Below are 12,420 nucleotides of genomic sequence, written 5' to 3' on the forward strand. Positions count from 1 at the left end.
CATTGGGGAGAGGCAGCAGCAGGGCCATGAGCAGCATGAGGTGGGAAGCCCCCCTCTGTCCACACCATATTCACAGAAAAATTGCATGCGTTTGTGCTCATCACCTTCTGCGCGTTCCCAGGACATTGTTTTGTAAAGGGGAGACCCTGAGATGTCCAGTGACCAAGCCTTTGTCAGTGTCGGCTCCCAGCCTCTGGCTGACTCGGAGCAACTTCTCCCGGTTTTCTGGGGACCCCGCAGCCATTTTAGCCCAGAGGAATGGCAGACATACCCTTGACCTGCTTGTCCCACTGCTGTGCCCCCATGGCCAGCTCCTGGGATGTAGTGTGGCGCGTGGCCTCCACTTTGTGCGAGAGGTCATGCAGGTTGCTGGAGAACTTCTCCATCTGCTCAATGATGCCATTTAGAGACCTACGGAAAGGAGCGAGGGGAGGGTCACCCCTGTGGGACACACTTCATCTCACCATGATGGAGAGGGGGATGCGTAGTGGGCCAAAGGCTGGGCAGCCCTGCCCCAAACCTCTCTGGGTCATAGCAGACCAGTAGGAAGATATAGCTGCAGCTCAGGGGAGCACTGACAGATATTAAACAGCTCAGCATCCCTGGAGGCAGCAAGTGGGAGAGGGGATGTCCCTTGTTGCCATGGTCCAAGGGTGGTTCCCCACAGGAAAGGAAACACCGTGGCCAGGGACCAATGTGGGGATATAATGCCGGTTGTAGGTACCTGGTGTGTGAAGTGGCACTGGTCACCGCGTCGATCTCCTGGTCTTTCAGCCGCTTCAGCCACTGGAGCTGCTCTTCATGGTCTTTGCGCATCTCTTGGACGGTTCGCCTGCAGGACATGGGGAAGGAGCCCGCCACAGGCTGTTACAAACCAGTGCTCCCCATGATGGGAACCATGGAAGAGGCTTGGTCATGGGGCTGAGAACCAGGTCCCACGAGCTGAGCTGGCAGGTGGTTTGCATGGGGCATCCCACTGACAGGCATCTACTCTTGGGACGGACCATATCTGGGGGTTATGGGCTTCTCTTCCAAAAACTGCTTTCTCATTGACCCAAACTATGCGGACATTAGTGACTCACTGACCTGAATAAAAGGGATTTGAGGGACATAAACCACATCTTTCAAAACACAATGCATTCACTGTGAAATGATGTCTCCAGCCAGATCAACCTGTGTCCACCTACAAAGCAAATCCCCATTCCAAAACCCACCGAGCTGCCCACAACCCAGCGCTTCTGGAGTCCGATTTCTCCTTTCACCATGTTCCCAAACCCTCCCCTGGTTCCTTTGCCGAGCGTGGCGGTACTAGTCCCATGTGTGTGCCACTTGTACTGCTCTCACCTCTGCAGCTCTCGCATCCGCTCCAGCTCCAGCATGCTCTGCTGCTCCAGTGCAGCTACACGCTGCTGATGCTGGGCCAGCAGCTCTGCCCGTGCCTGCTCCGCGTCCTGGCTCTGCGACAGGAGCTGAGCCGCCAGCTGCTCCTTCTCCTGCCGCAACTTCTCCTCCCGCTGCCTGCAGGTCTCCTCCATCACCATCACCCGGCTCCTGCCCAGAGAGGTCACAGCAAGGAAGAAGTGTTGGTTTTGTGGCAATACCCAGCACTCTCCACCCAAAGTGCACACCGGGACTTAGGAGCGGATCGGTGTCGCCATGTGCATGGGGAAACACGCAGGCTCTCCGCAGTCTGAGCCCTGAACCCTTCTGCTGCTCCCCAGCGCAGTGCCCTGGCTGGGGACATGCTGGCAACGGGACTCACCCTTTCTCCTTGTTACCCATGGGACAGTGTTGGTGAGAGTGGGCCCCACCTTGGTTCACCTGTGGGGCTGCTTTCTGCCCTCACCAGGTCCACATCGACATGGCTCTGTGCCTGCCCACCCCAGGGATGGATTTGGGAAGCAGCCTAGGACTCCTACCCCAGGGGAGATGGACAGGGCTGTAGGCAAGGACCTGACAGAGGAGGGGAGCACAAGCGAGAGCCTGGTACCTGTGGGCATTCTCGAGGAGATTCAGGTCCTCCTGGTGCCGCTGCTGGAGACTCTCCAGCAACAGTTTGTGCTGTGTCCGCTCCACCTCCAGCAACCGGACCTGCCAAGCACCCAGGGAGAAGGTCCTTGTGCTGCCCCAGGGACAGAGCTCCCACAACAGCACTTGGTGGCTGTAGGCATCTCCAGACAGGAAGGTTTCTCCTCTCTCCCCTGTCACCCTGATGCTATTTGGAGCGGACATGGCCCATTCTCCTCCCCTGGGTCACCCATGGTCCCCCATCCAGCAGGCGACGGGGCTCACCTGGCTCTCCAGCTCTACCACACGGGCCTGGGCAGTGACCAGTGCTGCCCGACAGCTTGATGCATCCCCGTAGAGCTCGGCTGCAGGAGCACCCAGACTCTTCTCAGGCAGCGAGCCCAGGGCTGGGGACTCTGCCTACACAGGGATGGAGAGAGAAGATCAAGGCCCTTCAGGATCAGTGGCTTTATGGTGTGGCCATCAGCCCCCAAAGGAAGGCACATGCCTCACCTGCAGCTGTGGAGCAGCCTGGAGATGTGCCCTGGGTGCGGTAACCTGGGGAAACACAGGGATGCTCTCAGGGAGGTAGAGCCCTGGGGAGAACACCTCCTCCTAGCCTGGGAATGGCAATCCATCCCCAGCCTACTGCAGTCCCTCCTCTACCCTTCTCCAGCCCAACCCCATTGCTAGCCTGGGTCCTTTCTCTTCAGGTGACACTCAGCAGCCCCTACCCCAGACACAAGCATGCTGCGCTCTTCCTTCTCTGGCAACAGGCTCAAGGATAAGACCCATGAGTCCTCTGGGAGACACCGTGTGGCCTGCCACGAGGGCAGGGTGAGGAGGCCCAGCTAGATGAGAAATGGAGGCTTCAAAGACCAAGTAAGAGCTGCCCTCTCTGTCAGAGGCTCTGATTCCCCTTCAGTTGTCTAGAAACAATCTCAGAGAACCTTCACCACCATACCAGAGAAAACTAGCTGAAGAAAAAGTCCTTTATCAACTGGAGCCTCTGTTGTCTAATTAATATAATATATATGCCCAGGGAACTATGTAAATGCTGCTCAGGCAATGCAGGGTTGTAAACGCACATGATTTACAAAGCATCCATAGCACACACGCTTTGGCCTGATAAATACAACTTGTGGCATCTCAGGGCTCTCTAAACACTTTGCCTCCATGAACACAGGCTCCCAGAGACACAAAGAGGGGCACATCCTTCCTCCTGCCGAGGGAGCACGGACAGAGTTGGATGATGGTGAGTCAGCAGGGAAGGGCTCACAATCACTGCCCTGATCCAGCACCTCTCGGGGGCACAGGCCCAGCAGACCTACCTCAGCGAGCTGGGAAGGGCCCTGCGTCTCCTGCCTTCCTGGCAACAAGGCTGTGGGGACTGAAAAATCAAACAAGTCTGTGATTCAGACGTGGCAATGGGAACCATCCCCTCCCAGAAGGGTGAGGGTCCGGGTCTCCTGGGCAGAGCAAGAAGGGTCTTGCTCTGCTCCGGTGACTGGTGATGGGGACAAAGGGTCAGACAGGCTTGTCCATACCTGCACCCCTACCCCATCCCACGCACAATGGTGGGACTCTGCTCTGCAGAGTAAGTCTGGGGGCAAAGCATGGCTCCTCCTCCATCTCCATCACCTAGGGAGAAGGCTGGGTCCCCTATGCCACTTTCTGTGGCCTCTGAACTGGTGCACAGCCTCAGCCCAGGGCAGGAGGGGATCTTCCAGCACACAGCACTAGTGGGACGAATGTGAGGGCAGCAGGATGGAAAGGGGAGAGAGAAGGGACAGCACGAACTTACACCCACCCATTGCTCAGAGTGAGCAAGTCCCTTGCAGCCCTCTGAAACGCCAAAGGCAGCATTGTGGAGCTCAGTGCGTCCCACCACGACATCCCCACCATGCCATGAAATGGAGATGGTGGGATCATGCAGCCTGCTCTGACAACGGCCAGTCAAAGCCTGGGCAGCATTCATATGGCCAAGAGCGATGCTGTGGCTCCTGCCTCTTTCTTTTTTTTTTGCAGGACAGGAGGACCCGTCTCTGCATACTGCTGCCCAAACTGTACAACCACGCGAAACGCACCCAGGGCACTGGTGTCTCTGGAGGGATCCCCCTTCGCAGACTCTGATGGATGAGCTGAGGCTTGCTTCGTGGTGCTGAGCCAGGGGACCGGCCCCCTGCATGGACATAGAGACACAAGTGATGCACAGCAGTGTCACAGCTCAAGGAGAGCCACACAGACATTATGCTGCTTGGCATTTCTTGCAGTTTAAAGCTTGGCTGTCCCACTGTTATCAAGCAAGAGCCCAACGATCCTTCGGAGCTGCCTTCCGTTCCAGTTACAGAGGTCCCAGACCAAAGTGATCACTGCTGGCTACCAGTCCTCCCCATTCCCCCATCTCACACATGCAGCTGCTTTCCGCAGCACACGTCTCCCACCGAGGATGCCTGAAAGGCAAAGGAGGCCTTACCTGGAGCTGTCTGCGCTCGCTGCCTTGTCCTGCAGGGCAGCTGCCTGCTGCGGTGCTCCTGCAGAGGCGGCTGGCTGGCTGCAAGCAAAAAGCATCTTATGTTGGAGAGCCGAGGAGGCAATGAAAGACAAGATCTTTTCCCCCATCACCAGATCCTGCCTCGCAGGTGAAAGCCTCTGTCCCATTCAGCTGTGGCAGCATTCAACCTTTTGGCTGGAGAGGGAGCAAAGACACCTCAAAACCTCCATCACTGGTGTTCCTCCTTGCTGCATCCACCCCCTTCCCCTGGGCAGGAACAGCCCCAGCTAACGTATCCCTGCCCATGACGCAGGGCTGTTTGTCAGCAATTCACTTCCCAGTCCCATTCCAATGGCACAAGTCTGAACTCGTGTCCATGTAAACTCATCTACCAGAGGTGGATTGCCTGGAACTGGGAGAAATGAAGGGGAATGAAGGCAGGAATGAGGAGCACGGTGGGAGCTCGTCACGGTGTGCTGACCCAGGACAGCTCCGTGGGACCCAGGGCAGTGTGTGCAATCTTAGCCACAACTGGAAGGAGACCCCAGAGGCGTGATGGGACTGCGGGCTGGATCAGTGGGAGAAAGCCCCGCATTATTACCCTAACCTGAGACAACATAGTGCTTAAAATTAATTTCTTAAATCTGAGCCAAGGGTTTCTGAGAGGTCCTGCTGGAGCAGCTACATGTGCAGCAGACAGGAGTGCTGTGGCCATCAACCATGCCTTTACCTGACAGGAAAATGGCAATCCAGCCCTTCGCCTGAGGCCTCCGAGAGCTTGGCATTTCCCTCCTTCGCCTTTGCCTGTGCTTGGGCTTTCTTGTGAGACAAGAGAGTGCTCAGCCAGTTGTCTTCCTCCAGCGGGTCAGGTTTAGCCGCTGCCTCCTCTGCAGCTGGGAGCTGGCTGGTGGGGCCGGGCTGCCCAGCCGCAGCAGGGCCGGACTGGCTCACTGCGGGACTGCCCTTCGCTGGAGACGGTGTCTCTGAATCCATAAAATCCTCATCTTTCAAGTTCAGCCAGTCACCTCCACCCTTGCTGCTTCGCACAGAGCTCTGGCTGGCTGGAAGAGGAGGTTTGGAGCAGGGCTCTGGTTTCGGTTTGCTGCTGCTCTCAGCTGAAAACCTGCAAGGAGAAGCAGTCACACACCTGCCTGCAAGGGGACCCCGGGGAGCCTGCCTGCTCTGCCGAAGGGGCAGCGTGGCTGGAGCTACAGACACACACAGAGCACCATACCTCACAGAATGCCTCTTCGCCAGCCGGCCCTCAGACATAGAGGCCATGGTGGGCTGGTATGCTCCAAAGACAAAATCCTCCTTGTCCCAACCCTCTTCCTTCTCTGTTCAGACAAGCAGCCTTGAGTCAGCACCCAGAGGAGCAGCCGTCTACAAAGACGCCAGCCTTCCTTCTCCTCCTCCCCTGCAATTCCCACTAGGACTGATGCCTCTCAGAAAACACAGCTGGAAACATCTTCCCCAGAAATCTGCGAGCAATGTGCCTCCTCAGTGTGGCTGGGAAAAGCTTCTTTGTTGGGAATCAGCCCGCATCCAGTTATAGCTACTGTGCAAACGCTCCCAAGCTGCCTTGAGGGCTGAGTACAACACTTTTCCATTAGCCTTGCCCCCTCCCGTGCTGACTGAAAGCCCATTAGCAACCCTGCTCACCACTACAGAAAGGGCATTTCCCGTGCAAGGGTATTAGAAATCAATCTTACTCTCCCAAGCCAATGCTATCACCTTTGCAGACCTTCTCAGTCTCCCTGGTTGTGCTCACCTGGCTGCTTTTGGTACTTCTTATCCAGTTTGAACTCCTTGCGCTCTCCCATGCCTGGCTGCTCCAGAACTTTGGCCACAGAACCTCGTCCCAGCAACTCATCCAGCTTGGAGCGGGCCGGCCGGGGCTTCTCCCTGTTGAGGACACAGCAGCAGATGGGTTTCTCTGAGAGGCAGGGCTGTTCCTCGTCACACAGCCTTGCTAGGGTGCTCTGGCTTTTCTCTGTGAAACAAAGCTGTTCTTGCCCCTTTCTGGGACCCGCAGGCAGAAACTCCAGCACCCCCCACCCAGCATGGTGGCACCATCTCAACGCATAAGCCATGCCCTGCTTTACTCCCTCTGCCCTTACTCTTCTGCCTTCTTTCCTTGCTTCTCATCTCCTTTTGGGTCACTGCCAAATCCCAGTGCGTCCATCAGGTCGTCACCATCATCTTCAAACGTGAGCTCCTGCCTCCTCTTGACTGGGGCCACAGTGTGCAGAGGTGTCTGGGGTGGAGGTGGCTCTGTGGATGGGATCACACATGGTAGAAGGTTTGATCGGGGCTTTTTTTTTTCCTTTTTTTTTTTAAAACAAGGTATCAAAGCATCCCTGCCTGCTCTTATCTCTCAGGACCATTTACAAAGTAATTTTTCAATAACTCTTTTCAGCGACCAAATCTCACAGCAAGTGACAAAGTGGCAATGCACTACTGCCTGGTCTGTGGTCATGCATCCACTGATGGGACATTGCTGGGTGTCACTAACGCTGGGGTTTCCAGCTCTGGCTAACACCAGGAGCTTTTTTAGCTTTGCAGGTTTCCAATCGGATAATTCCTGCACCCGTTCAACCAAAGTCCCTGCTCCACCAATGCACCTTAGTCTTCGTCCTAACCCACCAGCTGTTACTTGTGTCCAGAGTGGATTTATCAGGGTGAAAGATGATTTTAGGGGACTATCAGACCTATTAACATCCCTGCTGCAGGAACAAGAGGGATGAGTGCCTGTAACACAGCCACAGTGCAGCTGGATCCCACCCAGAGGTGCCCCAGCCGTGGTTTGGCGTGGACTGGTGATGCTCTCAGCCACCCAAATCCTGACCCAGAAAACTTCTTCTCATTTGGCAATGTGTAAAACAGGCTCGATGAGGTCAAAGGTACGATCTGAGCCTCCGTTCCCAGAAAGGAAAGGTCCGTTCTGTAACCTGTGGCACACTGGAAATATCAAGCACTTGGTGAGCTGTGTCACAATGATCCCCGTTACCAAGTTGCTCTATAAATGACCATACTGGTTAATAACAGATGGGACTAGGTGGCTTTCAATTTAATCAGTCTGGACCTCACACAAACTAATCCAGGCTGCTGATTCATTTAATACAAAGAGGATGCATCAAGCAACCCTGCTTACCTTCCTCTTTGCTCTGTTCTGTCTTTTTCTCAGAGCTGCTTTTAGTGCCTGCTAGAGCTGGCTTCTTGGGAGCATCCTCCTCCTCATCAGGTAAAAGTCCTGCCAAAGGAACATCTAAATATGGGAGTAGGGGCAAGAAAGGAGAATAATAATAAAAACAAACAAAACCAATGTTATTTAGAAAAACAGTTCTGCACTAAGCCAAGCACTAGCCCTTGCCATGCGCACATGCGGACAGGAGACCGTATCTGCCCAAAGCCAGGTTCTGCAGGGACCCGGGATACCCTTGAGTCTCCCTGAACTTCAAACACTCAAGAGTAACATTGTTCAGTTTTTCCACATCTTTTTTCTTCTAGAAGAAAATAACTCAAAATTTGTGAGCTTTAAGCTTGAATGCTGTTTAGGCAAAGAAAAAGGGGAGAAGAAAGCCCACCTAAATCACCTAAAGCCCATTAGTCATGACCTTGGTTAAAGCACAGGCTTCGACTACCAGATCTCAGTGGTGCCAGGAAACCACCCGCCCTGTTCAGAAGTTGGACAGAATCCCCCCTGACACAAGGGCTCCCAAGTGTTACACACAGTCATTAAAAACCAAAGCACATGTGAAAATGCAAATGCCCCCAGGAATCGTCTCCCAGCCCCGTCCTGGGGAAAGCTTCAAACACAGAGCTGTAATTTTATTTTTTTCCTTTGGTCACCCTGAAGGGTTAGATTTGCACTGGCATCATAGGGGTGAAGGACTCTGCATCTCACCAAGCCTTCAGTTAACACAAGAGGCAAGCTATGGGCAAAGAGCAAGGGCAGAGTCCTCAGCTGCCCCCACGCATCTACGTGCCGAAGCGAAGCGAGATCCTACCTTCAAAGTTAAACTTCTTGTACCGTCGGGAAGCAGGCGGGGATGAGAGCGCCTTCTTTTCCATCGCAGGCACAGGCTCCCCTGGAAAGAGAGGCCACAGCACTCAGAGACAAGGTACTGCAGAGATACCCCCGTCCCAGCCTGGCTGAAGGTCACTTTTCTGGTGACAGATGCCTCAAAGCACATGTTGTGACACACAGTCCCCCCGCAGCCCTGCCAGTCGGGAATCTCTCTGGAGGGGTCTCCATGCAAGCAGAGAAGGAGAAAAGGCCCTGGGGAAGAGCAGGGCACTTTAGGGACTGGCATATCTTAAACGCAACCCCTCCGGCTCTCCTTCCACACAGATCAGGCAGATCCCACTCAAAACACTTTGCACTGCACCAGAGAACACCAAATTGGTTTTGGTGAGAGGCAGCAGCGTGGCTGTTGTTGCTGCTGCTGATGTTAGTGATGTTACCACAGCACGATAAGAGGCCGGGCCAGGGATCTCCCAAAGAACAACACGTGGCCAGAACAACACTCCCCTAAAAGGGACTAGGAAAAGGATTTTAGGGAACAAATCCACTTTTTGTTCCCTATCCCAGACGAAAACATCCCCTGCTCGCTTGCAATCAGGCTGCGAAATGAAAAGCAGAATCTCCTTTTACCTTTCTCAGGAGCTAGCAGCTTCCCTGTGTTTTCTACTCTTCCTCCCAAGGAGTCACATTTCCCAGGAGCTTTCATAGTTGTCTTCCTTGGCCCAGAACTGGGTTTCGATATTCCCAGATCAGTTTCCATGTCATCCATATCCTGGAAAGCAAGAGGACGAGGATGGGAGCAGGGTGGGTGCTGCTAATGCCTCAGCGCCGCTTCTCCCTTTGGGGGCTGGTGCAGGAGGCCATGGCTGCAGTGCATGTAGGGCTGAGATGGAGCATATTTATACACCTACCTTCAGGGTCTGCGGCACAGCTTGTGGGTCTGCGTTGGAGGCACTGGGTGTCTGCATGCCAGGGAGGTGAGACAGCAAAGATGAGCACACTTTGGAAACTCCTCACCCCTCACTCTGGCCCCTGGTTTTCCTCATTTTATGGATGGAAGGATACATGCCCAACTCCTCCTGGTGTCCCCCTCACTGGAAACCCCCTGTGCCTTGATCCCTTTGCTGAGATCCTGCTGCCTCTGGGAGAAGCATCACGAAAACCCAAGGCCATTGCTTTGGGTGAGGGTCCTTCCTACAATGCTTTACCTGAAGCGTACACCCAGGAATGCTGGACTGCAGCAGCATATGCCCCCTTGGCTTTGCTCCATCTCATCCAGGGCACCTGGAAGCCCTTCTCCCATCATTCACCCACTCCCTTGTCCCATTTTCCCCAGCCCACAGCGATACTGGAGAGGGGTTACCTCTTCAGCCAAACTTCAGAGTTCATCCCTCATATCCCACTGCTGACTTGGATGGAGTGGTACCAGGGGCAATCTTGGCCCAGCTCAGCCCCAGCCCTCGGGACACCCATGATCTCTCCTGAAATTTGGGCTCACCTCTGCAGCTTTGATGTCCTCCACAGGGAGTTTGCTGACGAAATCATCCTCTAGAAAAGACCTGTGACACAAGCCGAGGGGTTAGCAGCAGCACACGTGAGCTCGGCAAGGGTGCCCTGGGGACAGCCAGGCCAGGCAGCGGGAGGTGGAGGGGACCACATGGGCACACCACAGCAGGCATATCGTACAACACAGAAAATGAGGCTAAAATAGCACTGGGATAAGAGATAGTAGTGCTAGGACTGCTATATTTAAGCAAGCAACTATATAAGGGAGATTTGCAGAAGATGTACAAGGCTGGGGGGCACCTAGATCTTGCTGGAAAGCTTCAGGCTCTGGGCTCCCAGTTCCCATGGCATCGCAGATACCGCCTGCCCAGGCAATCACTATCGGGGCAGGGAGTGAGGCGGAGAAGCCAAGGATGGGGCAGATCAGAAGGACTTGGTGGGCACAGAGAGATCTCCAAGTGAGAGAGGCTGTGTCTGAAAGGCACTCACTTCTTGCTGGCCTGTGAGCTGGTGCCTGGGGCTCTCTGACTGCTGCCTGTAGCTGGCTGGGAAGATCTGGCAGATTTAACAGGGATTTCATCTGAAAACAAGACAGGGAGAGATTAGGATGATAGAACATGGGCATATTCCTGATCTAGGCACTCCAAAGGGGGATTTGTCTCCCCATGGGCCACAGAGGCTTTTAATCAGAGATGAACTTCGCTTTGCCGCCCCAAGCTAACATCCAACTTATTCAATGGCCTCTGACTCTGGAAAATCCTGCTCTCCGCTCTGCTCCCTGCTTCAACCCCCCTCACAACTGGAGCCCCTTCAGAGATCAATGGCTGTTGCACCAGCACCTCCTGCTCCCAGGAGAGGAGTAAAAGTATAAGGATGCCACCCTTTCAGCTGCAAAGAAAGTTCATTTTACCATCGTATCCCAGGAAGTCATCAAGCGTGTCATCAAGAGAGTCTGAAATGAGACAAATTAAAGGTGTTGAGGCAGGTGAGCTCACCAAGCAGGTATAGAAAAGCTCCTGGTTTTTGGCCTGCTCTTTTGAAATCCCCCAAGAATAAAGGTTTGGTCTCAAGCATGATCAGCCTTCCTTGCCAGTACAGAGAGAACTGCCGGGACTTGATCCAGTATTTTGTGGGCAAAAGATTCAGCTGTACTTAGCCAGAAATGGCTTATCTTTATCAAGTGAGCCAGCTGCTTTCTGTTCAGTTGGTCATTGGCCACAAGCAGCATTTAATCTGAGAGCTCTCACCCCACAGTATCTCAGAGTCCCTGGGCCACCCCAAAAGCATTGCTTCAGTACTAGGGGCTGCAAGGGGCCTCCAAACAAGCAGTTAGGGATTAGGCGAGGGGAAGAACTGAAATAAACACATATGTTCTCCCCTAGATTTGGGAAAGCCCACAAGAAAGGAATATAGGACCCCAATAAGCAAATCTACTTGATGTGAGAGACAGGTGAATATCTCCGGTTCAGGAATGACACAATGCACTCCATTGCAGCTTTCAGGCAAGGATCATGAAACATTTCATTAGTCAGGACTGCCACCTGATCCCAGCATCCCCCCTTCTCCATCCCACACATTCCCAGCAGATCAAAGCACCTACAGACAGCGAAAGGAAAGCACACGATCACACATACTTCTTAAACTCGTCTTTGTAGCCTATGGAGAAAGACAAATTCCCTCATTAGAAAATGAAGCAGATCTGACCTGGACTTTCTCAAAACACACTAAAGCCAGAGGCAGGTTTCTCCAGAGCATCTCATAAGCAACAGCGAAGCCCTCCTCCTGCCCACACTGTTTGGGAAATGGCACGTGAAACGCAGGGGAACCACGGAGATATTTACAACTTTAGAGACACCAGTGAGCACAGCCCCTCCTGACCGCCAGCCGGGCAGAAGCCTCCAGCCCTCAGGACCGCTTCTGCCTCCAAACAGAGGTGCCAGAGCATCAAATTTGGATTTCCCAGCCCTGCCTCAGTACCACATCACACTCACCATCGCAGCGTCCCAGCCTTCTCCTGTTCCAGCAAGACCGTTTACAGATTCTTACGATCTCCACCTCCACGTTGCAGGGGGATCTAACACCGTGGATCACATCCACACCAACCTCCTACCTGAAAGGAGAGGAGAATTTCCCAATTTGCCATTACGGCCAGCAGCACCTCTCTCAAACAGATTTCCCTCTCCTGCTTGGGGCCCCTCCGCAGCCTGCCAGGCTGGCTCCGTGCTGCTCAGACCTCCCTAAGCCACTCTAAACAAGGCTCAATCTGAGTCTTAAAAACAACCCACCGTTCCCCAAACCCAAATTGCCCTCCTACAGCGGTTTGCATGGGGAACGTCACACCGACGCCAAGGAATCGCTCTGCAAAATAACTGGAAAGGGAGCAAGT

At 54.0% G+C, this 12,420-nt stretch overlaps 1 protein-coding gene across 1 annotated transcript in view; it reads right to left on the reverse strand.

Annotated features, from left to right (window-relative positions):
• Positions 1-10,986, reverse strand: part of FBF1 (Fas (TNFRSF6) binding factor 1) — a gene marked incomplete at its 5' end in the record, with an annotated part of 14,532 nt that extends 3,546 nt beyond the window's left edge. Inside the window, 20 exons of the mRNA XM_009701295.1 lie at positions 272-411; positions 725-832; positions 1,345-1,551; positions 1,991-2,091; positions 2,293-2,427; positions 2,521-2,565; positions 3,339-3,397; positions 4,095-4,189; positions 4,484-4,561; positions 5,232-5,624; positions 5,736-5,838; positions 6,273-6,406; positions 6,622-6,775; positions 7,656-7,769; positions 8,512-8,592; positions 9,159-9,300; positions 9,440-9,490; positions 10,027-10,087; positions 10,524-10,614; positions 10,945-10,986. Coding sequence (XP_009699597.1) covers positions 272-411; positions 725-832; positions 1,345-1,551; positions 1,991-2,091; positions 2,293-2,427; positions 2,521-2,565; positions 3,339-3,397; positions 4,095-4,189; positions 4,484-4,561; positions 5,232-5,624; positions 5,736-5,838; positions 6,273-6,406; positions 6,622-6,775; positions 7,656-7,769; positions 8,512-8,592; positions 9,159-9,300; positions 9,440-9,490; positions 10,027-10,087; positions 10,524-10,614; positions 10,945-10,986 — 2,334 coding nt within the window. The remainder of the gene's footprint in view (positions 1-271; positions 412-724; positions 833-1,344; positions 1,552-1,990; positions 2,092-2,292; positions 2,428-2,520; positions 2,566-3,338; positions 3,398-4,094; positions 4,190-4,483; positions 4,562-5,231; positions 5,625-5,735; positions 5,839-6,272; positions 6,407-6,621; positions 6,776-7,655; positions 7,770-8,511; positions 8,593-9,158; positions 9,301-9,439; positions 9,491-10,026; positions 10,088-10,523; positions 10,615-10,944) is intronic.
• Between the last annotated feature and the right edge of the window lie 1,434 nt (positions 10,987-12,420).

The sequence above is a fragment of the Cariama cristata genome, unplaced genomic scaffold (assembly GCF_000690535.1).
Source record: "Cariama cristata isolate BGI_N322 unplaced genomic scaffold, ASM69053v1 scaffold23895, whole genome shotgun sequence".
Classification (NCBI taxonomy): Eukaryota; Metazoa; Chordata; class Aves; order Cariamiformes; family Cariamidae; genus Cariama; species Cariama cristata.